This window comes from Phlebotomus papatasi, chromosome 1, assembly GCF_024763615.1.
Source record: "Phlebotomus papatasi isolate M1 chromosome 1, Ppap_2.1, whole genome shotgun sequence".
NCBI classification, from domain to species: Eukaryota; Metazoa; Arthropoda; class Insecta; order Diptera; family Psychodidae; genus Phlebotomus; species Phlebotomus papatasi.
Window position 1 is genome coordinate 58,424,367 of NC_077222.1, and position 25,395 is coordinate 58,449,761.

General features: G+C 37.0%; 2 protein-coding genes across 4 annotated transcripts; one reads left to right on the plus strand and one right to left on the minus strand.

Annotated features, from left to right (window-relative positions):
- The first annotated feature begins 357 nt into the window (after positions 1-357).
- On the plus strand, positions 358-16,640 carry LOC129809424 (uncharacterized). Of its 2 annotated transcripts, none has more exons than XM_055859242.1 (4): positions 358-417; positions 484-870; positions 4,445-6,262; positions 15,105-16,640. In XM_055859242.1, exons 1-4 carry the CDS (start codon positions 404-406, stop codon positions 15,181-15,183), a joined length of 2,298 nt encoding a protein of 765 aa, XP_055715217.1. In that variant the 5' UTR covers positions 358-403; the 3' UTR covers positions 15,184-16,640. The 2 variants fall into 2 exon arrangements, with proteins under 2 accessions (XP_055715217.1, XP_055715216.1); XM_055859241.1 differs by having other exon boundaries at positions 487-870.
- LOC129809426 (myotubularin-related protein 10-B) lies at positions 16,098-23,941 on the minus strand. Of its 2 annotated transcripts, none has more exons than XM_055859244.1 (6): positions 23,728-23,941; positions 23,133-23,330; positions 22,896-23,057; positions 22,623-22,747; positions 21,816-22,535; positions 16,098-17,644 (listed from the first exon to the last, which is right to left on the minus strand). In XM_055859244.1, the coding sequence occupies exons 1-6, from the start codon at positions 23,815-23,817 to the stop codon at positions 16,822-16,824; spliced, it is 2,118 nt and encodes a 705-aa protein (XP_055715219.1). In that variant the 5' UTR covers positions 23,818-23,941; the 3' UTR covers positions 16,098-16,821. The 2 variants fall into 2 exon arrangements, with proteins under 2 accessions (XP_055715219.1, XP_055715220.1); XM_055859245.1 differs by having other exon boundaries at positions 23,464-23,889.
- Positions 23,942-25,395: the final 1,454 nt, after the last annotated feature.

Sequence of the window (25,395 nt, forward strand, 5' to 3'; positions counted from 1 at the left end):
AATTGGGGATTAGAGAGGGATTTGGCCTTCTGACCACCAAGGTAAAAAGAGAGATTTGATTGTTTTGTTGATATTCACAGGAGCCCACTATGTTCCCGGACCTGACAGTTGTCAACTGTGTATTTGTGACAATGGTAGTCCGAGGGGTTGCAAAGTCGTTCTATGCAAGCCTCCACAGGACTGCAAATCCTTCCAAATGGGCAATTCATGCTGCGAATTCATCTGCCTGGACGACAATCTGCACAACAACCACGAAAGGGGATCGGATTTGGGTATCTGACTAGTAGCTACTGGGGTGACTGTCACCCTATCTCTATCGCTAATATTCTTCCTTATAAATCGCCTGAGACAGCGAAAAATTCGCGTTCGGGAGTCTCGTCAAGTCAATGAAGACCAACGAAGTATGGGCAGCATTGGGTAAGTGCAGATTTTTAAACTAATTTTCAGGTGGATCTATCTGATTGAAATGGATAATCCCTTAAGCAGATACATTGGTGGAAATATGGGATACATGGGCAATGGTTCAATGGGCATTGAATATCCATATGAGAATAACTCCAATCACTATCAATTGTGGAAGCCTCCGAGTGGGTATTTCCCACGCGGAGAGGCTCCTCCGCCGTACGAGGAAGCTGTGGCAATGAATATGCAAAATTCCTGCACTGTCAGTGTAGCTACAACAACCCACCGAACAGTGCCAATTAACATCTGCCCAGGCGACAGTGCCAGTGAAAATGCCCCATCGAACATCACAACTAACACGACTAATCTCATTAATATCAATATTAACAATGCCGGAAGTATAACAGCTGTGGCAGCTGGTGAAAATCATCAGATTAACAATTCCATCTCAGCCATTCAAAATAATAGGTCAGATATTTAACACTTTATCACTATTCCCCAGAGCTGTGAAACATGACGAACAATCTTATCTAGATAACAGAATATTCATTTAAATTCTAAAAAATTTATTAATGAACATTCTTAAACCGTCTTCAGACCAGAGATTTAGCCCAGTTCCTGAGGGTCTGAGAACCTTCAAGAGCAATCGATTTTATTTATTTTTCAGAATCTAATAGGTCATGTGCTCTCAATAATCCAATCAGAAGTCAAAATTTTACAAAAAATCTTGACCGATAAGATATTAGAGAATTTTAACCATATGGCTTAACCCTTTAACGACGAAACACTTTTTACGGACTGAAAATCAACAATAAAAATTAAACTGAGAAACATAATCAATGATAAGTCTTTCATCTAACCTTGGAAAGTCCAACAGAGTGATTTAATGTATTTTTTGTCTCTATGAACGATAGGGACAAAAATAGCCCAAAAATTTAAGTAATTTTTCTGACAATACCAATGAATAATATTTTTCGCTTTAATGAGAAATATTACGTATGAGTATTGTAGTTTTTATTGCCAAAAGGGTTTTGCTTAAAAAACCTTGGAAGTATAAAAAATAAGTAAAATCAATTAAGAATTTGAGAATTTAAAAATTTGCCATTTTTGAGATTAAATGTTTACTACATAGCAAATAGCTAGAAACTTGCAAAAAATATTCTAGATTCCTTCAACATTCTACTTTACAATTATGTACAGATATAAGAAAAAAATAACTTTAGGTAGTCAGGAAAAATTATTTTCTATATGGGACACCGGTGTTCCAATCATCCTTAAAGGGTTAAGCCCAGGTCTGAAGCCCGTATTAGCTTGACTCGAATGCAAAGAATAGCAAGGATCAAGAGCGTAGCAAGGAAGGGGCAAGAAGGGGTCACTGCTCCCAACACGATATTTTAACAAAATAAAAAAATACTAAAAATAGTTGAGAAATAATCAAGATTTTAGCTTACCAGGCCATTTTTTTTGCCCTAATCCATTTTATTTGGAATAAAATAGGTTAATGGTAAATTTCCTAAAAAAACGTTGTACAAAATCTAATATTAAAAACTTCAAATTAGTTTTTTGGGAAGACTTTTGGGTAAGATTAAATCAATTTTTCTGAAAGAAAGCTTACACTGTTGATTTAGAAGGACTCTAGGGAATCCTCATGCTTGCCACATCAGGCCAAAAAATAATCACAATCGGTGCAGTATTAAATTTTTTGCCGAATTTTTGAAGGAAAGTTTACAGAAGACTTTTACGACTCTAATGGCCTCTACACAATAGAGAAATTTATGTTCATATTGAAATAAATTCCGTTTACTTGTCTAGGAAAAATTCTTCAATATGGACATATTTTAATTTAGTGTGTAGAGGCCATAAGAAAACTCTTCAATATGGATATAAATTTCTCTAGTGTGTAGAGGCCATAAAACAGCATTTTCCATTCAATTTCTGATTAATTTCCCGGCATTTTCTTCAAGATAAATTCTTCTTCATGTCTTTATTATCAGGCTTTCAGCTCACAAAATCAGCAAGATTCAGCAAAATTAAACTTAAAATATGTTTTAAAACACATAAAAGAATATTTCGTTAGTTGCATCGACTGTTGTCGTACCTGCATTTGTTTTGCGTTAGGATTTGGCGCAAACAATTATAGGTACTTCAATGATCACCTCTTGCATCAAATGCTGGCATAAAAGTAATGCAAATACGATAACGGTTGATGCAATCGACGATTTTTCTTTATCAGAATTTCCATTAAGAAAAGCCCATCTTTTAGAAATGTTTTGGAGAATTTTAGATAGAAAAGTTCTCGTCTTTAAAGGTAATTTTTAAACCAAAGCCTTGTAATTTTATTTGAAAGGAAATTTCAAATGATAATTTAAGTTACTTTTGATATGAGTTACGTTTTCCTTAAACTAGAAGAAAAAGTAATATTCACCCATTCACCCTTCGAAAAACGAGTGAAAAAGTTCAAAAGCTGTGCGAACCAGTTTATAAAATCAAAATCGAATTAAATATGATTTATGTCAATTTTATACGTTAAGGGCAAAATCACATTGAAAGTAAAATGCTCACCGTATTTCGTTAATTTACGAATTTTCATTCCAATTTTTACGAAAATTTTCCATTACCGTATTACCTTATCTCATACTCGGTGGCACTATATGTGAAAATAATATAAAAAAAATTGAAGAAATAAAACGAAAATGCGATAAACGGTGAGCAAGAAAACTGTACGATTAATTTCTCTTACAGTTTTTTTTTTTGTTCACCGTTTATCGCATTTTCGTATTATTTGTACAATTTTCTTACATTATTTTGACCTAGTTCCACCGAGTATGAGATAAGGTAATACGGTAATCGAGAATTTGCCATCCACTGCCAGATAATCCATAGCATGATCACTGAAATTTACCTCAAAATCGACAATGGAAATTTAGAAAGAATTAAACTATGATTTTTAAAAATATATTTTTTGCCTCTATAGCAACAAATAATTGCCATTTGTAAGTGACCTTCAGACCTTCAATAAATGATCAAATTCTTATATATATATGTCAGTGGTGGTAAAACAATTTGAAGAATTTATTTCAATCTCATTGCAAATTGCCAATATGGCTGTTTTGTGTTTTGGAAATGTTTTGCTACTTGACCATATATCGTTACCTATAAATATAAATCTCTATTAAAAAATAATGAAGTGTTATAGTCTTATGATGAATATTCATGTCTCAATATTATCTAGATAAGATTAAAGATGAAGATATCGACCACTCAGAATATAAGTTGAACAAGTCGAACAACTCGATTTTTTACAAAAATCATTTTATTCGCCTTTTGGATAATTTTTTATATACCCTCTACCTTCCCTTTGAATATTATGCCCAGCGCACAATATCTTTTATTTTGTAAACATGTTTTTGACATTTCAATGAGAGTGACTGAAACATAGATCTAGTCATCTCGCTCACTCTCATAGGAAATTTTGAAAATATATTTACAAACAAGAGTTATTGTGCGTTGAGCATTATGCCCAACGCACAATAACTTTTGTTTTGTAAACATGTTTTTGACATTATAGTGAGAGTGAATGAAACCGAGATCTAGTCATCTCGCTCTCTCTCACATGAAACTTTGAAAACATCTTTACAAACAAAATTTATTATGCGTTGGACATTATACCCAGCGCACAATAACTTTTGTTTGTAAATATGTTTTGAAAGTTTCCTATGAGAGCGAGTGAGATGACTGGATCTACGTTTCATTCACTCTCACGTGAAATCTCAAAAACATGTTTACAAAACAAAAGTTATTGTGCGTTGAGCATTATACTAGAAAGAAAATATTTTCAAAGTAATAGAGATTTTAAATTTTAAAAATTCTATACTCTACATAAAATCGATAAAATCTTAGTTTCAAATCGCTCTCCTGTAAAATTTGCCTACTGCGAGTTATTCGTTTCTTATTCTGAGTGGTCGATAATAAATGTCTTCAAAGAAAAGTCGTCAGCTCTGTACTAATTGCTTTACTAACCAGTAATTTTTGCGCTCATTAGCACTTCCAATGCACTAACTGCAAGTGGTCAGGCTGGTCAGGTGCAGCCGAGATCCACACAGACCCAATTCAATTGCACTTCAGCGGCTTGTATGGTTGAAAATGGGGGAAATGTGACTAACACTTCGTCTGCTGTTTGTTCATATATGGCATCGTCGCAAGAGCCAAAGAATATTGGGCAATGTGGAGTAGATTCGAATACGGCTGGGGGTCAGATTTGTTTGAGATCGCCCTGCAATGGACGTTCAATTGCTGCTACAGAGATTGAGACTCCAAGTGTACAGGATAAACCGACAGGAAGTTCAGAAGTGGAGGCTGAATTGAAGCCAACACCAATTTTGCCGCCACCTCTTTTTGACGGTAGCAAATCCCTAACGAGGGACTACAACAGTGGCTCTAAGACGCCATCCACTTATCGAAGGTACCATCGGACAATCCCACGGCACTTTACAACCAGTGACGGTGCTAAAGTGGACAAGAAAACCTGTCAGTGTCCCATTCAGCATGTGCCAATGACCTATATGGGAGCTAGTCATCTCAATTCTGTGCCACAGAGTATGTTTCTCACGGGGTTGCCCACGAAATTGATCAGCAGCAGGAATAAGATGAAGGTGAAGACTGAAGAAGGAGGTACACAAGCCAACAATTTGGAAGCCAATTCGGCAAATTGTACAAATAGTTTGAAGCGTGGGAGATCTCCGAGTTCAGCAAAAGCAGAAACCAATCCTGCTGTTAGTCCAGGAAATGCCAGTACTCCATCAAGTACTTCTTCTTCTTCACACAAAATTCCCACAATCTCCAAGTACGTTCTGAATTCGGAGATGAACAAGGCCACTACTGAAGTTGAACTGCATCACACGAATTCCCTGCCACAGACACCAAATCAGGCCCATCCGCGTCATGTTCAATCCATCCTGAAAAATGCTACAACTCCGTGTGGAAAAAGTGGACCAGCAGCACTGACCAAAGAAGTAGATACTCCGCCATTTCCAATCCAATTGATTCAGCAAGAACCAAATCCGGCATTGCCGCCAAAGATGAATCGAAGTAGTCAGAGATACCATGTTGTCAGTGCAGTTCCAAAAATTCAGACCATCACCAAAGCTGGTGGCACAACATCGGCAGCTCACTATGTGCCCCGGATGATTCCTTATAGTGCCACAGCTAACAGTCAGTACTGCAAATCTCTGCCACGCAATGAAGAAGCTCTGAAGAGTATGCAAGCTTTTGTCTTCGATGCCCGAATGGCTGAAAAATCTCACAGTATGCACAAAATTCATCAGCCAACAACGACCATAGTCTATGGATTCCCACCAGCTGTCAATCACATCACTTATTCCCTCCCGAAGACTTCTACGGCTAGTTTTTGTGGGAAATCCGGCACAAGATGTTCAATCTCGGAAGTTGTGAGTAAAGTCCCATCCGTCATCAATATTCCATCGCCCACGACAAATGCTGGAGGAACTCAGGGACAGAGTTACCAGCAGGCACAGAGGCAGCAGCAACAACATGGTCCCGGGAGGACCAATGCAGTGCATCGAAATGAAGAGAAACCCCTGCCAGTTTGTACCACATCGAAGAACTGCTCAAATCCCAAGGAGCACTTTTTGCCCAATGACACAAGTCTCGATGATGACTACCTGAGTGAATGTGAAAATTGTAAATCGGCCCATGGATCGAGGTACTATTTGGATGTGGAGACGGAAGAATCGCCCCAGGAAACGATGACGCTGCAGAGGAAGATGCCGGACAATGAAGAGGATCAGCCCTATTATCGAGCTTCACTGACGCTACCTACCAATACCAAACAAAAAACAACGTAAGTTCCTATCAAAATATTTTCTCATTCCTCCCTTTTTTTATTAGGAATTTATTTTCCATCACCAGAAATATATTTAGCCTTTTGTTTATTCGAAGTGAACCAACACAGATTTTAGCCCCATGTGTGAATCACATTTTTACAATCACTTTGCCATTTTGTTCATATTTATTTTCACTTGAATCACAGCAATTTATATCCCGATAAATTTACTATATTTTACTTGGGTAGTAAAAGTCGAAATGCCTCTTGCAGATAACACGAAACATGATATGTCAATTAACACTCCCACTTTTGATAAGAAAAGAAAATATTTGTGCCCTGATTTACAAAAAAAAAATTTGCAGTCACTGAAATAGTTCTTGAAGCTATTATCACTTTTAAATATTCTTTGTTTGAATTGTAGATCATCAGCAAAATTAAATTTATCATAACAATAATATTTCTTTTGAATATCGGTCAAAAGCCTGGATGACTGTAGCTAGTGTTACTTACTGAAAAAAATCCCATTCTGATAATTGGAGATTAGGTTCGTGATTTTTTCTGCTATCGCATTATACAAAAAAATCAATTTAGAGATACAAATAAAGCCTCGTACATCTGTACTAATTTTCCCAAATTGCTTATAGGAATCATTTTTAAGTATTCTCACGTAAAATTTGAGAGTAGGGGAAGGCTTTGAACTTTCGCACACAAAAATGATGTTCAAGTTCAATAATTTTTTCTGACTACCATGCAAACCGTATCGATTCCCCAACGATGCCAAAAAAGTCTCTTACTTATAGGGTTCATAATCCCACCTCAGACAATCCCAGGAAATCCTCAGATTTTCCTCTAGAAGAAAATGAAAATTTAATGGCGATTTGTGCGAAAGTTCAAACAAGTTTCCATCTTCGCACACGATTCACGTTATCATTGAACACCCTATTTTTATCTTAAATTTTGCACCGGACACTAAAAGTTGCACATCATTGTTTAAAGAGAACTCTAATCTACTTGATTAAACCGTTTGTACAAGGAATAAAACGTTTTAATACAGTAGCCTCTCACTCAATCGGCTCTTTTTCAATCGGGCGTCAAATTTTGTTGACAATTTTCACGCTTAATTATGAAGCTAATTTGCTCAAATTCGCTGTAGTTCTTCCTATTTTATCGTGATTCTTTATAATTGAGCGCTTTTTGTAGAATTTACAAAGGCTTTGACGCCCAAATCTATCGATAAACCGGATGACATTTCGCCCCATATTCCCGATTGAGAGAGAGTCTACTGTACCACTTTTTTGGAACTTTTCTAAGAGATGTTTTCATGATACTAAAAACCACTTTTTTGCTTGATTCCATGGGAATTTCATTCCTCTGATGAATGTACATTTGAACTGTAAATGAACTGCGGCCTAATTGAGTCAAATTACTTCTTATTTATCGTCTTTAGGATTTATCGGTTTTACTTTTTAGTGGTGGGCCAAATCAGAAAATTACAATAGATATGAATAACAGAGATCGCATCTAAAATGAATTTTCCTGGAAAATGTGCGAAGAAGAAATGTCTTCTATGTGCGATCAATCAATGTGAGTCAAATTTGTGAATTTTCTTCCACCCACCCTTAATTTTGTGAAATACGAACAAATGACAAAATTTTACAAACATTTTTTGTGTGTTTACGAACATTTATGAACAAATGTTTGTAAAAGTACAAAAAATGTTCGTCAAATGATCTTTTTACGAACAATGTACAAAACAAAATTTTTCTTTTTTACAATGTGAAAAAAGTACAAAATTTTACGAACTTGTTTGTGAGTTATATGATTCACGAGCATTTCGTAAGTCCTCCATAGGATTTCACAAACATTTACGAACAATTTTACAAAATATTTTGTCTGTGTAGTGGCGCAACGTTTCATAGAGGCACTTAGGCTTTCCCGTAAGGGGATTTCTAGACACGCATTATTATTTTTTGTTGTACGGGATGAGGTTGTCAGTCCCATGCCCGTGGAATCAAATGCAGTGATGCTCACTGGATGCAATCTGAACACATTTAACCCCAGAAAAATTTCTGGTGACCTAGAAGGATTTTGAACCCGGGACACTTGCATCATAGAGCTCTACCACTTGACCCACTTAGACGGGCATTTCGTCTTTGTATGAAAATATTATTAAATTATTCCTCATAACGATTTTTCAAGGTTAAAGATTAAAAAAGCTCTAGAGAGCACATTTATCGGCTGAAGGGGGGCAAATTTAGGCTCGTTGGAAAGGTCCTGAAATTCTTCACAAGCCTGAACTTATAAATCTTTTTTATCTGAAATTAAATTTTGTTACTCCTAAGGTATTTTGGGCAATATTTTGAGTGATTGATAAATCGGTTCAAATCGGTTGTGAATCGGAAATGTACAGGTTATGAACCGATAAGTAATTTTTATCCGAAAATAAATTTTATTAGTCTGAAAACTATATTGTGGTATCTCTTGAGTGCTTTATGAATCGGGTCAAACCGGTTAAGCACCGGTAGAGGATAAATGATACACTCGGCTCTTCGCTATCCGGCACTTCGTTATCCGGGTGACAGCTGCCAAACGCTGGCGGTTGATGTATTCAAGACGATTTTTTACGAAGCATGCAGTTTGTCCAGAGTGAATTAATGTATTATTTTCATTTTATCAAAGTTTGTGACACAAACCTGCTACAAAATGAAACATAAACACACCCCAAAGAAAATTCTGTTGTTTTTCGACAGAAAACAAATTTCCACAGCAGAAAATATAAAAAAAACGTTGACCAGATTCAAAACGAAGAGTCGAGTGTACGAAAGTATTTTTGAGGCATAGCACCTAAGTCATGAATTCGTGCACTTAGCAAAGCCTGCGACGCTTTGCCACCCCTTTTGCAATTAAAAACATTTAAGGAAAGGAAAACTAATAGCTTAATTTGTTTTTTTTTTAAATTTTGTAACAAAGCAAAATGTTTGGGAATATTTTAATTGCAATTGCTCGTTCTTTAGTAATTTAATAGCTTCCGTAATGTATATTTATTTACGCGGAAAGGATGGATAGCAATTGCTCTAATTCTGTACAATTTCATCATATTCATCTCTTTTAAGATTTTATTGCATTTCAGTTTATTATAGGGTAAGTGTACCAAATTCCGGCCAGCTTGTAATTCCGGCCACCTTTTTTGTTCCTCTAATTTCCATGAATTTCAAGTTTTTACTTACTCTAAAGATTATTATACAATGATTATAAAAAAATGTAGCTTCAACAAGCAAGATGACGCGAAAAAACCATTGCAAGAATTCCCGAAGGGCAAGGAACTATGAGAATTAAGGTGGCCGAAATAGGGTACCAAGGCTATGTCTGCATTTTTATTCATTTTAAAATGTATTAAGAATGATTTTAGACAGTAAATAAAGGTGATAAATTGTCTACAAGACTCCAAGCAACACGCTTTAAGAAAAAGAAATAAAAAAAATCAATTTGAATTAAAAATTTTACATTTCAAATTTGAGACTTTGCCACTTGCATGCAACTATGCCGAAACTTGGCACACTTACCCTACTCACGTCCTCAATGTGAAGCTTTTTAAAAGCTTGTGATGATGATAGATTTCAGAAATTCTAGCTATGCTTAAATAGCTATGAGAGTCAGTCATCCCGGCTATTTTTTTTCTTATTTATAAAGAGTTTTTTGGTAGGAGGGAAATATTATTTGTAAATCACTCACCAATTTTATATTACGTCTTGATCGCGTCGCGGTTCGTCTTAAACTAAATTTCTTCTCTCCGTCTCTCGTCGCTCCTCGATTTTTCGCGCGGATTGCGCCATCTATTGACTATCCTACACGGCCTTTCCTGATACTACATCCGCCCCGGATGTACCGCCTGGCCACTTCTTTAGTAGATCCGCTGATCCATATGTCGCTTCTGGTCCATCGAAATGACCTGTCTTCTTCAGCTTATACCGGTCTCTCGGCAGGATCTCGGTAATCTCATATGGCCCAATGAACTTCGACTTCACTTTTGAGCCAGTCTCGAACTGTGTTTTCTTGAGAGCTACAAGGTCGCCAGAATTGTACTCTCGGGCCGGCTTACTCCTGAGATTGTACGTCTTTCGGTTTTCAGTCTGCACCTTTTCAATTCCTAGTCGTGCTTGCTTTCTTAACTCATCTCGTTGCTGTCCGAATTGAACTCGCTGCTCTTCTTCGAGAATTTCAACAATTCTCTTGTCCTCTGGGTGCTTCATCTTAACACCGGTCATCACTTCGAACGGCGTAGTCTGGATACATCTCTGATAGGATGAATTGATATATTGCTGAACTCTTCCAACAAATTTAAACCATTCGTCTGGTTTGTCGATTGATAACTTCGTCAGGGTAGGAATAATGATCCTATGCATCCTTTCAACCTGCCCATTTCCACGGGGAACGCCTGTAGCAATATGATGCAACTCAATCCTTCTATCTTCGCAGTACTTCTTGAATTGTGTTGAGGTAAATGCCGTTCCTCTATCGGCTATAATGCGTCTTGGATCACCAAATACCTCAGAAATCACGTTTAACTTCTTTAGCGTCTCGTCTGTTGTTGTAGATTTCACAGGGAATATCCACACAAATTTTGAAAATGCGTCTACTACCGTCAGAATGTAATTGTAGCATTTCCTCGTCGATGGCATTGGTCCTAGATGATCAATGTGCAGCGTACCTAACGGCACTTCTCCTTTGGCTATGGGATGCAATTCTCCTTCTCGCTTCCCGCTCTTCCGCTCAGCCAAAATACACTGAATGCAATTTTCAATGCAACGTCGTATCTTATCGTCAACACTCGGGATATAAAATTCATCTTCGATGAGCTCTTTGGTTTTCTTCACCCCAAAGTGTCCCCTTCCATGCATTCCATTCACAATCTCCATCTCCATTGAACTTGGAATGACAAGTCGCTTCTTATCGTCTTTCTCAACGTAAAGGATTCCATTGCTGCAGACAAAATCTTGATACGGGCCACTCTCAAGTGCTGTTTTTATAGCCTTTATCTTCTCGTCCTGATTTTGTGCAGCTTTCACCTTTGAAGTAACGTCATCTGTCCTCTTGACTATCATCACTGTCGCTCTGGATAGAGCATCCACGTGAACCATCCGTTCAGCATTTCGGTGTTCAATCGTATAGTCAAATTCTGACAGTTGTAATGCCCATCGTGCAATTCTCGTGTGAAGTTCTTTCTTCGCCATTGTCATCTTGAATGCGGAGCAATCTGTCACTAACTTAAACTTCACTCCAAGCAGATACACTCTAAACTTTCTTACGGCTTCCACAACAGCAAGAAATTCAAGCTCATATGAGTGATATTTCTGCTCAGCGTCATTCGTCGTCCTGCTATAATAATAGCACGGGTGCATCTTTCCGTCTCCATCTTTCTGCATAAGAATAGCGGCAATTCCCATTTTGCAGGCGTCTGTGTGAACTTCTGTTTCGTCGTCTATATCAAAAAGCTTAAGCACCGGATAGTTGGCGAGTAGCATCTTGATTGTCTCAAATGCAGTCATCTGCTCGTCGTTGAATTCATACGGAACGTCTTTTTTCAGTAAAGAACTCAAAGGTTTTGACAGCACGGCAAAGTCTTTGATGAATTTCCGGAAATATGAAGCTAAACCATAAAATCTCTGAAGCTGCTTTGCTGTCTTTGGGACTGGATACTTCAGTAATTTCTCGACTTTCGCCTCTGACGGCTGAATCTTGCCCCCACTGACAATGTATCCCAAAAATTCAACTTCTCGTCTTAGAAATGCACATTTCCTCCAGTTGAATACGATACCATTCTCCGCTGCAACTTCTAAAACACGCTTCAATTTTTCCATTCCGTCTTTTTCGTCATTGGCTGGTATGATTAAATCATCAACAAACGTCAAAAGTACGCCCTCTTTTATCAAATTACTGAACACAGAATTGATAAAACGTCCGAAATTATTCCCACTTATGCACAGTCCGAAAGGAGTCTTCATGAATTCGTACTGGGCATCATGCGTCACGAAAGAAGTATATTTCCTACTCTCTTCTTCTACTGGGACATGGAAATATGAATTCTTTAAATCTAGAGTGGAATAAACTCGAGCTTTGGACAATTTATCCAACTGATCCTCTATTATCGGCATTGGGAATCGATCCTTCACGACTTTCTCGTTTAATTCACGATAATCGATACACACTCTATAGGACCCGTCTTTCTTCTTTGCCAGAACAACAGGACTGGCGTAATCGCTTGAGGATTCACGTATAATCCCTTCATCTAGCCATTCATCTACTTGCTTGTCAACAATCGTCTTTTCGAGAGGCGCTAGGCGTCTTGGGCGCTGGTACACGGGTGTATCATCCGTCAAATTAATCACAGTTTGTGTACTTACATCTTTCGGCTTCTTGGGATGGTAGTTCCCAATCATCTCTCGAATCTCGTCAGCATATTCTTTCGGGCAATTGAGGACATCATCCTCAATCTCAATCCTCATGATTGATGCTACATCTTCCGTCATAAAATTCGTCACTGGATCGTCTTCATGTGACACGTCTGTCACAATATCGTCTTTACCCACATCTCCGGATGGAGCATCAGCACACTCATCGTCTTTGGAATCGTCTTTAGAAATCTTTGGCTTGATACTCACATGTCCTGGAGTAATTGTGTAGTCGACACTCTCAAGGAAATTCCTTCCTATCAACAGCTCAGGATCCATAGCATTATTCCTCACGATGTGGCACAGGAACTGGAATTCTTCTCCATCAATGGTCACTTTCAGCATCACTTCAGCCTTGGCTTTGCCGTATGCACCTCCAAAACCACGCAATTTCACATTAGATGGCTCAGAATTCGCACAAGACTCTTTCACTTTGTCCCATAGACACTCTTTCATCAAGGACACATCACTGAAACTGTCAATGACACCAATCACTTCATGCACATCGATTTTCATCGGGATCACGTCGAGCTTTTTCTTCATATCTTCGATCATATTCACTTTTGCGACACTTTTCTTCATTTTTTCGTCCTTTTTCTTGCAGTCCTTGGCGATATGATCGAACCCGTTGCATCTAAAACACTTAAGACCTTTATCCTTATCAGGACAATCACTGGACTTATGTCCTTGTTCCCCACAATTGAAGCACTTCACTGATTTGTCACCACTCTTTTTGACACTTGGCTTCTTTTCGTCGTTGATCGTCTTTTTCTCAGCATTTTTCGTCTTTAATTGCAGCTTTTCGAAAGTTTCCAGCTTCTTCTTTAACTCCTGAATACTCGTGGCCTCGTACAGCATCGTCTTCTTGGAAATATCACCGGGAATTCCATCACAAATATATTCACACACTGTCACTTCATCGACATTTCCAGCCTTTGAAATACGTAGCATCTCGTAAATGTAGTCTAGTAGACTCTCAGAGGCTTCCTTCTTACGATTTTGCAACTTGCGGTGGATATCAGCAGCACTCAGCTTCAGGGCAAACTCCTTGAGCAATGCTCGCTTCAATTTAGCCCATGTTGACAATCCACTTTGTGTGAAAATAAATCGTCGTGCTGTTCCAGTCAGAACCTTCTTGCACATCACCAATTTCTGAAGATCGTTCAATCCCACTGTCTCAGAAATGTCTTCGAAATCACTAATCCACCTTGTGATATCTTGTCCACCACTTGCACTGAACTTCTCCATGGAATCTTCGATGTCTTTGAGGCTAAACATCCTTCCATATCCATCATCGACACGAGTACTGGGTGTTGAGGTCTTCTTCCTCTTTTCCACGACTGTTTCGAAACCTTCAAAATCACTTTCATCGTCCATCGAATCCATATTTGCGTCTTTTTTGGATTTTCCTCCTTTGTTTACATCTTGAGGAGCGTCGTTCGAATCACCTTGGCCGTCACCATCGTCATTTTGTGGATTTATTTCGTCGAATTCCACAATGCGCTGGGCAAGTGTTGATTTATCACCGTCTTGAGGAAGTCCTCTTCGCTCGCACTCAATTACAAGCCCCGTCTTCGTCATCATTGTGACCAAATCCTCCACTGTTTTGATGTTGGTCGCCATCTTCTTTGTTTTCGTCGTTCACGTCACTTTTGGCACACACGAATTGGGCAACACTAATTCTCGTTCCACAATTTCGCTGTCCCACACGTCGTTTTGCACACTCGGCTTTCGTCGTTTTTTCCAACACCAAGATGCCGGAAGTCGCTTTGTTAGCCACGCGGACTCGTCTTATCCAATATGGCTCACTTTTTTGCACGTTCCAGGGGAAATGTGCACGTCTTTTCGTCGTTCTGTACTATGAAAGTACCGTCTTCAGAGTCAAGAAAATTCGCGATTTTTCGTCTTCACGTCTTTTTGCGTATCGAGCACTACTTTTCGCGCGCGACCCGAAACACTACTTTTCACGATTTTTCAGACTTTGCGTCTTTAGCGATTGCACGCGTCTCGCACAAATCACTTTTATTGTTTTTTCGTCTTAAGGCACGGCTATCCTTATCACTTCACAAATGATATTTCACGCTCCTATCCCGGTTGAGCCCCCATAAAGAGTTTTTTGGTAGGAGGGAAATATTATTTGTAAATCACTCACCAATTTTATATTACGTCTTGATCGCGTCGCGGTTCGTCTTAAACTAAATTTCTTCTCTCCGTCTCTCGTCGCTCCTCGATTTTTCGCGCGGATTGCGCCATCTATTGACTATCCTACATTTATTATTCTCTGTGTCAAATTTCATTATTTATTATTTCACTTCATCCAAAATTTACTCGCAATACTCCTCACAATTCATGAGAGAGATAAAACCATGAATATACACCCCCATTTTTTTTCTTGAAATTGTTTACAGATCACTGAAAAACAGTCGAGAGACTTGGTTCAGCTCCATTCCAGGGAGTTCATCGTCTGATGACGAAGCGTGTGAATGAGATTTAAGCAATCTTATTTAATTTAATAACACCATCAATTAAATTAAATAAGGCATTCTTCTTTTTAAAAGCGTAAACGATCTAAAAAAAATAATCTGAGGAAATTTATCAGTATATAAATTAACTTTTAGGATAAATTGCAACATTACTCGAATAATAACTTCTCGTTCTTCAATGTTATTGCAAAGACAACAATGCAAACGAAAGCATTTTAGGTTTAAAAGGAAACAAAAAGATAAAGAAATCGTAATCTAATATCTTTCATGAATTAATCCACCGAATTTTACGTCCTCCTCAAATGATGATTATATTTCAAAAATATATTCGTCTTTGTTTTTTTTTATAATATAATTTCTATTGGTAGTTATATTATTAATCGTGGTTGTTGTGAAATCTTTTCAAATGATGTGTGAAGATATAAAAAGAAAATGATACCAAAAAAAAATGATAAAATAGTGTATATTTCTGATAATTGTAGGATGTTAAGAAGGTAAAAGTTGGGAAGAATTTTAGGAACAAAAAATATATATAAATAAAAAGATATCTCGTGAACAGTTTAGTCCGTTTAGTAATATTCTTGATCATTAGTAAAAAAAACAAAAACAGAAAATAAAAACTGAAGAAGTGTTTAGAAAAATTGAACAAAATAACAATGTAGGGAATATCAATAAAAATTTTTCGTCTCTATAAAATGGTTAATTAGAAAGAAAACTATAAGAAATACATGAGGAATTAGTGAAGATATTACAACCAAATATTAATGACATACAAATTTAATGTTTAAAAGTATAATCAGTGTAAACTTGTTACTCTTACCGTGAAAAAAAACAATCAATTCAGAAATATGACTTTGAGACATGAGTTTGGAAACAAGAGTAAAGAGGGGGAGAGAGAAATAAGTAAATTACGAATAATTATGAATTAATGTGTCATTTATTCAAAATAATTGTAATAGTAAACTTTAAAAATAGGAGACAAATTAATAGTATTCATCAACGCAGTATTATCTATCGATATTTGAATTTAAGAGACAAAGAAAAAAAAGAAAAGAAACGTGTAGTTGTTCTTCAAAATACTTAAATTAATCTCTCGCTCAACAAGAATAATACTTGCCAAAGCCAAACCAAAGTGTTGAATTCTAATCTATCAAGAAAAAAAAGTTGAAAGGAAAAACTTGAGTTTTTTTTACGTAACAAAAAAATTTCTTCATCTCTTGTTACTAAATCGTAAAAAGATTGATTATATCAACTTAGAAAATATGCCGTAAATTACTAAAAAAAAAAATAATGTGATTTTTTGGCCTATATCTCAACTTTTTTTCACTAATTTCTTTTTACTTCGTTAACTACTTACGTAACTAATAAATTGACATAATAAATATATTAACATTATACATGTATTATTGTAATTAAATTAAAAAAAAAGTATAATGTGCTCTATAAAAAAGGAAACAAAAATAATAGCGCGATAGTGTTTGGTTTAATTATAATTCTTCTGCTGCACTGTCCCTTAAGACCACACATTACCTTCTTTGTTGTTTTTTTTTGGCGAAGCTTCCGGACATACACAGAAGATACTGGGGGGTTTTTTATTATACATTATTTTCTCCCGGAAGTCACACAGTGGCTCTTTTTAATCCTATTCATTGTGAGCCTGCGAGATGGCATCAAATATAGATCCATCCACGAGAAGTTCATTGCTAGCAATGAGAATATCTGTGAGTTCATTGGGATCGGAATTGTTACGACTGAAGGGGAAGAAGGAGTTGACGGAAGGTAAATTCTGCACCATTCGTTCTGTTCCATTTTGCTGTGACGTCGGTAAATCGTCAAAATCGCCCGTTTGTAGGGCCTGCTGCAATTTGCAGATATTACTGAGGATGACACGATGAAATAGCTCAACTTGTGGCATTCCCCCATTAGGAATTTCAACAATGGGCAACCATCTGTAGTAGCACTGTACCCAAACATCCAGCCACTTTACCGAACACTGAGGACTGAGGATCACCCGAGGTTCCGTATCCACTGGGATACCCTGTACAATTCTCGAGCCACTGGACAGTGGTTGAACTGGATGGTAGTCTGGAGCCCCAATAATGGGCAGAGGAATAGCAGTAGCTGGAAGTACCACAGATCTCCTTGAGGGCTCTACAGCAGGTCTTCGGTAGCAGGGATTCGAGAAGTAGACAATATCTTTATCGGCAAATTGTTCACCCCAGTCCCATACTGGACGCAGGATTAGACCCTCATTTCGTGCCACCAAACGATCGTGCTCCGAGTTGAACTGGAATGTATCGAAAATGGGCATAAAGGCGGCATCCCACATTGTAGTCAAGTACGTCTCAGTGAATTCAAAGTCTTGCGGATATTGCTGCAACAGCTGCCATGTGCAGTCCAGGAAGAGCAGGAACAACGGACACTCTTCCGTCACCACCGGGCTATTTACATGCCTAAGCCGATCGCTGTTCAATGAAAGAGGGGAAAAAAACCAGAGCAAATGGTGAGAATAGGCTGCCACAATAAAAAGCGTGATGGTCATATTTGGGGAACTCCAGCGCAAAAATTAGATTATATTACATGAATGGGAAGGTCTGAGAAAAAAACAAACATTTTGCCACAACGGGCTACTCAATGGTACTTTCTGAATCCAAGTAAGTAATTTTTTCTTTACAGGAAAACCTAAATATATTGGTCATTGAAAAACAAAATTCAAAACTGGATAAGGGAGGAGGGGGCAGTTCAGAACTTTTTTTTTCAGGACTAATTTACTAAATGAATATCAACCACATTCAAACTAGGGTAAATTAAGCTAATTCAAAACCTGTTCCAAATGGAAACTTTTCTCTATTCCAAATGGAAACATTAATTTTTCCATGAGAAATACAGTATTAAATTTAAATATATATATATTTTCTATACCTCAGATTCATTATTTAGTTAATTTTGCTCCAAATAAAGCGAAAATCCATTTATATTCACAAATTATAATTTATAAATTTCTCAGAAAAAATTAAAAGTGTACCTTTTCACCATCGAATTCTTCATCAATCAACCATATTTTCTAATGAAAAACACAATAGAGTGATTATTCTTTATTTGCTTTTTTTCGAATTTATGTAATATTTCTGGCAAAATTATGTGAAATTAATTTTTCCGAAGTGTCTGCAAATGCCTCAACAGGAAACACCGAAAATACGATTTTTTTTAATAGATTTTCTTATTGTCTCACACGGGAAAGGGGAAAAGACCAGGAATAAGAACAAATGCAACACTCAAGAGCAACTCAACAAGGTTTTGGAAGCCTTTCGTCCCTGTTTCACTTACACTGTTTGTCTCCAATTAGAAAATTTCCCTTGTCTCCATTTGGATTAATTTGTTTCCAATAGAAGCATTTTGCACTTGTGTGTTTTTCTTGTATTTAAGAAGTTTTCAAATTATATCTAAAGAATTTTCACTAAACTGTAACATTCTAGAAGAATCAGGAAGCAAATTTATGTAATTTTCTTCAGAAAAAATGAACTTAATGTGTTGAATCTTATGTCAAAGTTGAAGTATCTGGAAATGGTTTTGAATTAGGACATTTACCCTAACTATGCTTTTTTTAGTTTCTCTTGAGTATTTACTATCTGAAAATAATACAGGACAACTCCTAAATATTTATTTTGCATCCTAAAAATCTTGATTTTCGAGCTCAAAAGTCTATCAAGGGATGTTTTTTTTTCTGAAATACTGCCACGGCTGACAAAATGCTTGAACTTACTACAGTAGACTCTCCCTCAATCGGGCTAAAATTTTGTTGACAATTTTTACGTTTAATTATGAAGCTAACTCGCTGTAGTTCTTCCTATTTTATCGTGATTCTTTATAATTGAGCGCTTTTTGTGGAATTTACAAAGGCCTTGACGCCCTAATCTATCGATAAACCGGATGACATTTTTCCCCAAATGCCCAATTGAGAGAGAGTCTACTGTAGAGTAGGGTGTTTCAACAAGGAAAAAAAAGTTTTGGCACTATTCTCACGGTGCTGTATTTGATGAGACAAGAAAGTTTTTCTTCGACGACCATATAATCAAACGCAGCTTAGAGGTGGCTGAACGACCCTCTCTGTAGAACATTTTTCTGATTTTACACTACAAGGTGGTCGTTCAGCCACCTCTAAACGGCGTCTGATCATATGGTCGTCGCAGAAAAACTTTCTAGTCTCATCAAATACAGTACCCTGAGAATAGTGCCAAATTTTTTTTTCCTCGTTGAAACACCCTACTGTAGAGACTTTGTGACTATGACCGTACCTAAAAATAGTTTGGAATTATTGGTCTAGATTAAGAAAGATGATTAGCTCTTCAACTCGTAAGGAAAAGTTGCACACAAACGGTCCTAGGACTATCCATATCGGGATCATACATAATACGATTATGCAAACTATTATAAAATCGAAATTCACATCACTTTCTTTCTCACACGTTTTTCATATGTCTATCTCATTCTTTCGCGCTCAAAATTATATTGAACTAAATTTAAATTGGTTTGATGTTTAACCTATTCCTTACCATGGTCTTACACATCATACGCAAATTGAGTGATTTTAGATGATTTATTACTGGGAAATTTTTATCCGAATTGCTGTCGGGAATGGACTTTTAGTTAATTTAGTTCTTCAATTACTTGGAAAAAATAGTCCGTCAGAGATGAAAATACATTTTGTTGTTCTTTTCTCACTTCGCGTAAAGTCATGCAAAATTTTTACTCAAAATGGCGGACGGAAAATTCGACATCCCGTGGAATTTGTTAAAATTGACCTTCATCCTTTTTCCTGATTTGAATTCTGATTTCCAATATGTTTTCTTAGAAGATACACTATCTAAATCAATAGAGTTTGTTCAGACAAATCAATAAAATTGCTTGCTATTTAGGAATTTTGGACCTTCGGATAGTGGGCTAAACCGGCTAAGCCTTTAGTCTGAAGACCGCTAGTGTTACGAGTTAGAGCATTTCACAAAGCATGGGGCGCTTTGCCACCCTTTAACGATTAAAAAAAATGTACAAGAATGGGGCATGAGTTCATTAATAAATATTGTCTTTTAGCTCTTTTAGTCAATGAACAGTGTGCGATTACCGGATCCAATGGCCCTAATAAAAAAAATCTATTTGCAATTTCCAAAAAATACGATTTACGACAAAATCAAACTTATATTAACCCTTTAACGACGAGACACTTTTTACGGACTGAAAATCAACAATAAAAATTAAACTGGGAAACATAATCAATGATAAGTCTTTCATCTAACCTTGGAAAGTCCAACAGAGTCTGATTCGGTGTATTTTGTGCTTCTATGAACGATAGGGACAAAAAGAACCCAAAAATTTAAGTAATTTTTCTGACAATACCACTTAATAATATTTTTCGCTTTAATGAAAAAGGGACAGATAATCCTAACCGGCTTATGTAGGTGAGATTCTTAACGTGAGCTAACTCGTAATACATGCAAATTCGACGGAGCAGCATTCGGCAAGTTGGGGGACGCCATTCAGTTATCTTGAATCAAATTCGTGAAATTTAACAAATTTTGTATTTAAACTAAAATATCAAGGATTTGGATGAACTGACAGAAAAGTGATATATGGGTGAAATGTAGACCAGAATGTTATTATAATTTTTCCATAAAATCTCATTGATTACTCAGCAAACGAGATATTCGAGGTTATTTAATTGTTTTTGAAATCGTTTTTTCGACCAGAACACCCCAAGTGTTCATTTGATGAACTTCCTATGAATACCTATAACTCATACCTACGTATGAGTATTGTAGTTTATATTGCCAAAAGGGTTTTGCTTAAAAAAAAATTGGAAGTATAAAAAATAAATAAAATCAATTATGAATTTGAGAATTTAAAAATTTGCCATTTTTAAGATTAAATATTTACTACATAGCAAATAGCTAGAGACTTGCAAAAAATATTCTAGATTCCTTCAACCTTCTACTTTATGCCCAACGCACAATAACTTTTGTTTAGTAAACATGTTTTTGACATTTTAATAAGAGTGAGTGAGATCTAGATCTAGTCATCTCGCTCTTTCTCATAGGAAATTTTGAAAACATGTTTACAAACAAAAGTTATTGTGCGCTAGGCATTACAATTATGTGCAGACATAAGAAAAAAATAACTTTAGGTAGTCAAGAAAAATTATTTTCTTTATGGGACACCGGTGTTCCAATCGTCCTTAAAGGCTTAATATCAAAATTATTATCCTTATAACGAACTTATTTTTATTAATTTAATTCAAAAGAAAAATATAATTAGAGGTTTATTTCTAGTTTTTAACTTAAAAAAAATCGAGAATTTTTTTTGTAGAATTTATAGATCTTAAAATAAATTTTTATAATTTCAAATTAAAATTGAGTTTTGAAGATTTTCTTTTTCCAAAAAGCATGTAATATGTTACTTGTAAGCCCTTCTGGTGAGAATATTCGTGCTTGGGCATAGTGAGAAGTGGCCAACAAGAAACCAATAGGAGCGTAAAATCACGTAACCGCAAACATTGAGTTGGTTTTTTTTGTGCAATGTACAGTAGCCACAATCTCTTAGTCATGTGTTTGATTTAGAGATGTAAACAAAAAACAGATGACTCACCTGAAGGGATGCCCCAGAGCCACCCATTCCTTCTGCACTAGCGACTGGAACCCATTGATGGTGCGCACGTAGGCGTCCAGAATGATTTGTGTGAGGCTGGAGATAAGACAGCACATGTCTCTTCCCTCATTCTCCTGCAGTATCACTGTCTCGCCATTCTTCATGCGTCCCGCCACATCGTGGGCATAGCTAAGGCATTGGGAGACATTGAGGAGCCACGAAGAGGCCTCAAGGTGCTTGAGGAACTTGTCGTCCTGTTCGGAGAAGGTTTTGGGACTGTCGGGTGTGCAGAGTTGTCTGAGTTTCTGGTAGCTGGTATTGATGGTGTGGAGGGTGGGCTTTGTGAGATCCATAATGTATGGTTGCCTCTTTGTCGGATGACATGCTCTCACGCGCTCTATCACCACATTTTCCATCCTGCTGTCCGTCTTGTCGGCCAATTCGGCCATCCGGATGAGGGATGCACTCTCATACTGATACACCCAGATGGCATTCCGTGCTCCCCGGAATGTCTGTGCTGTCTGGAGGTAATCCTCATCTGTGATGTCTTTGGGGATGACATAGCTCATGGGCATGGAATTGCCAGGCAAACTGCTCTCATTATCAATGTACAGCACACGCCAATCTTTTGTACTAGCACCACATCGATGCAATTCAGACACCCAGTCGGATTTTTTATTGAACATCGTCACATTCCGGATTGTGTTGTAATACTTTTCTCTGTGGGGGAGAGACAAGATAAAAAAAAAATGTTGCAGAAGGGGAATTAGTGGTGTGGCAGGGAGCGTGAATTGAATTTATATTTACTTGTATCTATATAAAAATAGCAAATTATGCTGCGTAGGAAATGCAAATTTCAATAAGGCATCCGCAATATTTTTTCCCTTTTTGGCTTCTGAGTTCTTAAAGCCAAATTTCAGTGTTCGGAAGTTCTGCAAAAAAAAAATTACACCATGTTCCTCAATTAATATAAATAAGACCACAATGCTATCTGAAATTTTATCTCTTTCCCTCCATCTCTCTCTCTAGTCAAATTCTGGTTATCTCAACATCGCTATTTTTGTGGAATGCCGAACATACCTTACAAACAATTAGAAGATACTCAATTCTCGAGCTGGTTTTATTCTGTGGACTGAGAATCTTCTTCTTCTTGTCCACCACTTGGTAGATCATGTCAATATTGGATAGAGTCACATCATTCTTCCCCAGAAATATATTTTCTTGATACACGAAATTAGCACTCTGCAAAAATGTTTCAACAATAAAAAATACCTTATCTCTTCTGCTAAATATCCCCCAGAAAAGAAAAGCCATTACTTGTGAATCCTCCAGGGTGATGAAGGACAATTTGAAATTAGTAACCACCAGGAGACCTTCTTTCCCAGCACCAGCATCTTCCTTATTGGTCACCGGAGGATATAGGACAACTCTACTGGCTCGTGTCACCTCTAGTTCTCCATGCAGGAATTTAGGCTTCAGGTTCCTCTCCAGATCACCATCGACATCCTGATCAGTCTGTGCAGAACATCAAGCATTTCAAAATACATTAAATTTCCATACAAAAAAAAAGAAAGGTGGGAATGTAAATATTAATTTTGGAAGCCCAGCATAGTGTTTTACAATGGGAATGGTGATTTTCATTTCTGACCTGATATTCCGGCAAATAGCTGGTAAAGTTATTCTTCTCTTTCGTCCCAATGTGATTCATGTTTTCTCTCCTATGTATGTCTTCACAATAAACAAATGAATTTATTCATTTTACTGCTATTTTTAACTTTTTTTCTTTCCTCCACACGAAATTTTACTCACGGACCCCTGACATTTCACCATAACCTCACATTTCCAGTGTATCTCTTTTTTTTGGGTGGGATTTCCCGCTTGGCGCCCAAATATTTGAATTTTTCGAACTTACCGCTGTCGTTGCTGATTCAGATGGTTCAGAATCTGCATCTTTGGCCTCTCTGCGCAAACTGAAGCGAAAAGAACTTAATCTCTTGAGCATGGTGTCCAGGGATGATTGCGGAATGCCTTCAGCTCTGAAACTACTGCACTGAGAGAATGGAACCCAACACAAAGCCCATAGAAGTTGCTGAAAACGGTACGCGAGGACATTGTGATTTGAAGGTCCCTCCACACGGCTGATCAGAAATTGATCAAACTGAATCAAATTAAATAAATTACAGCTCTCATTTAAAAAATATCAGATTTTTTTTTCTTAATACAGTGGGACCTCGATAGAGTCAACTCATTTCCAGGCCTGTTGACTCCATTGGATTTGGTGACTCTATCGGAGTCCGAAAAAAATCAATTAAAATGTAAAATTTTGATATAAAGGGGTATTATTTTATGTTTGTACTAGATAATTATATATATCCCATTCTATATATCCCATTATATATACAGTGTCCTCTTTCTAATCCGGATCGCCGTAATCCGGACGAGTTCTCGACGGTTACATTTAAAATACCTTTGAGGTTATGTATACAAATGCATGTTCAGCAATGAAAATGAATTATCCTGAGATATTTTTGTTTAATAAATGAAGTATAATGAAATAGACTTCTCTAATTATGTCTTTTTAATCTTCTTTAAAAGTTTTATTCTAATTCTACAAAAAAAATCTTGTATTATATTTTCAAGACGTTGAACAAATTCAAAAAATCCATCCGGATTACGAAGCGGACATCTGTCATATTGTCTCCCAATCATCCGAATTACAAAGCGGGCACTGTATCCCAATTTTATATTTCCCAATTATCACATATGGGGCTGAGCTATTTTTTGCGGCTGACAGTGAAACTATCAGACGACTATCAGTGACTTTTCACAACTGCGTAAGGTACATTTGTGGTCTCGCGGCCCCCGTGATCACATCTCGGCGCACCGCAATATTCTAGTGGGCTGTGATCTCCTTTCACTCCTTCGTATGAGAGCGGTTACTTTTCTTTTCCGGCTGATTATGTCTGGGAGGCCGCGATACTTAGCCACACTCTTGATTCCTGGAGCCTCGGCCAGAGTGCGTGGACTTCTGGTCCCGAGAGCTCACTCGAACCAGTATTCGCGAACACTTTTTGTTGATGGGGTTGTTCTTTGCAACTCTCTCCCTGTGAGTGCTAGAATCCCACAGGATGGGATTGCAAGGCACTATCAGTCTAGGTCAGACGAGAGTTAGGAACATTCTTATTCTTTTTTTTTCTTTCTCTATGCAATTTTTTTTCTTTGGTACTTTCCCTTTTTTCTTTTGCTCATTCTTCATTTTATGTAATAAGAATGTAATTTTGCTCTTTTCACTCTTTTTTTTCTTTTTTATCAAACAATGTAAGAGGGGGGACCCTATCTGTTTGAGAGAAATAAATATCAATATCAATAATTGATATATTTAACACGATAGTAAAATATTTTATTTAATTAACCCATAAATTCTACACCCTCTGGTCCAGAAAAACTCGTGTTTGGGCAAAAGTTGTAGATTAACTCTTTCACGTCATTAGGGTCATATATGACCCGGGGAAAAAACAATTTCTTTTGACTATTTACATTAATTGAAATCTATCTGTTTGTGCACGATATCATAATAGAA

Coding starts and splice junctions, on each gene's coding strand:
- LOC129809424 (XM_055859242.1), top strand. Junction 871..4,444: donor TCAGCCATTCAAAATAATAG/GTCAGATATTTA, acceptor TGCGCTCATTAG/CACTTCCAATGCACTAACTG. Junction 6,263..15,104: donor AATACCAAACAAAAAACAAC/GTAAGTTCCTAT, acceptor AATTGTTTACAG/ATCACTGAAAAACAGTCGAG.
- LOC129809426 (XM_055859244.1), bottom strand. CDS start 23,817: ATGCTCAAGAGATTAAGTTCTTTTCGCTTCAGTTTGCGCAGAGAGGCC. Junction 22,748..22,895: donor ATCTTCTAATTGTTTGTAAG/GTATGTTCGGCA, acceptor TTTTTTTTGCAG/AACTTCCGAACACTGAAATT. Junction 22,536..22,622: donor CTATTTTTATATAGATACAA/GTAAATATAAAT, acceptor TCTCCCCCACAG/AGAAAAGTATTACAACACAA.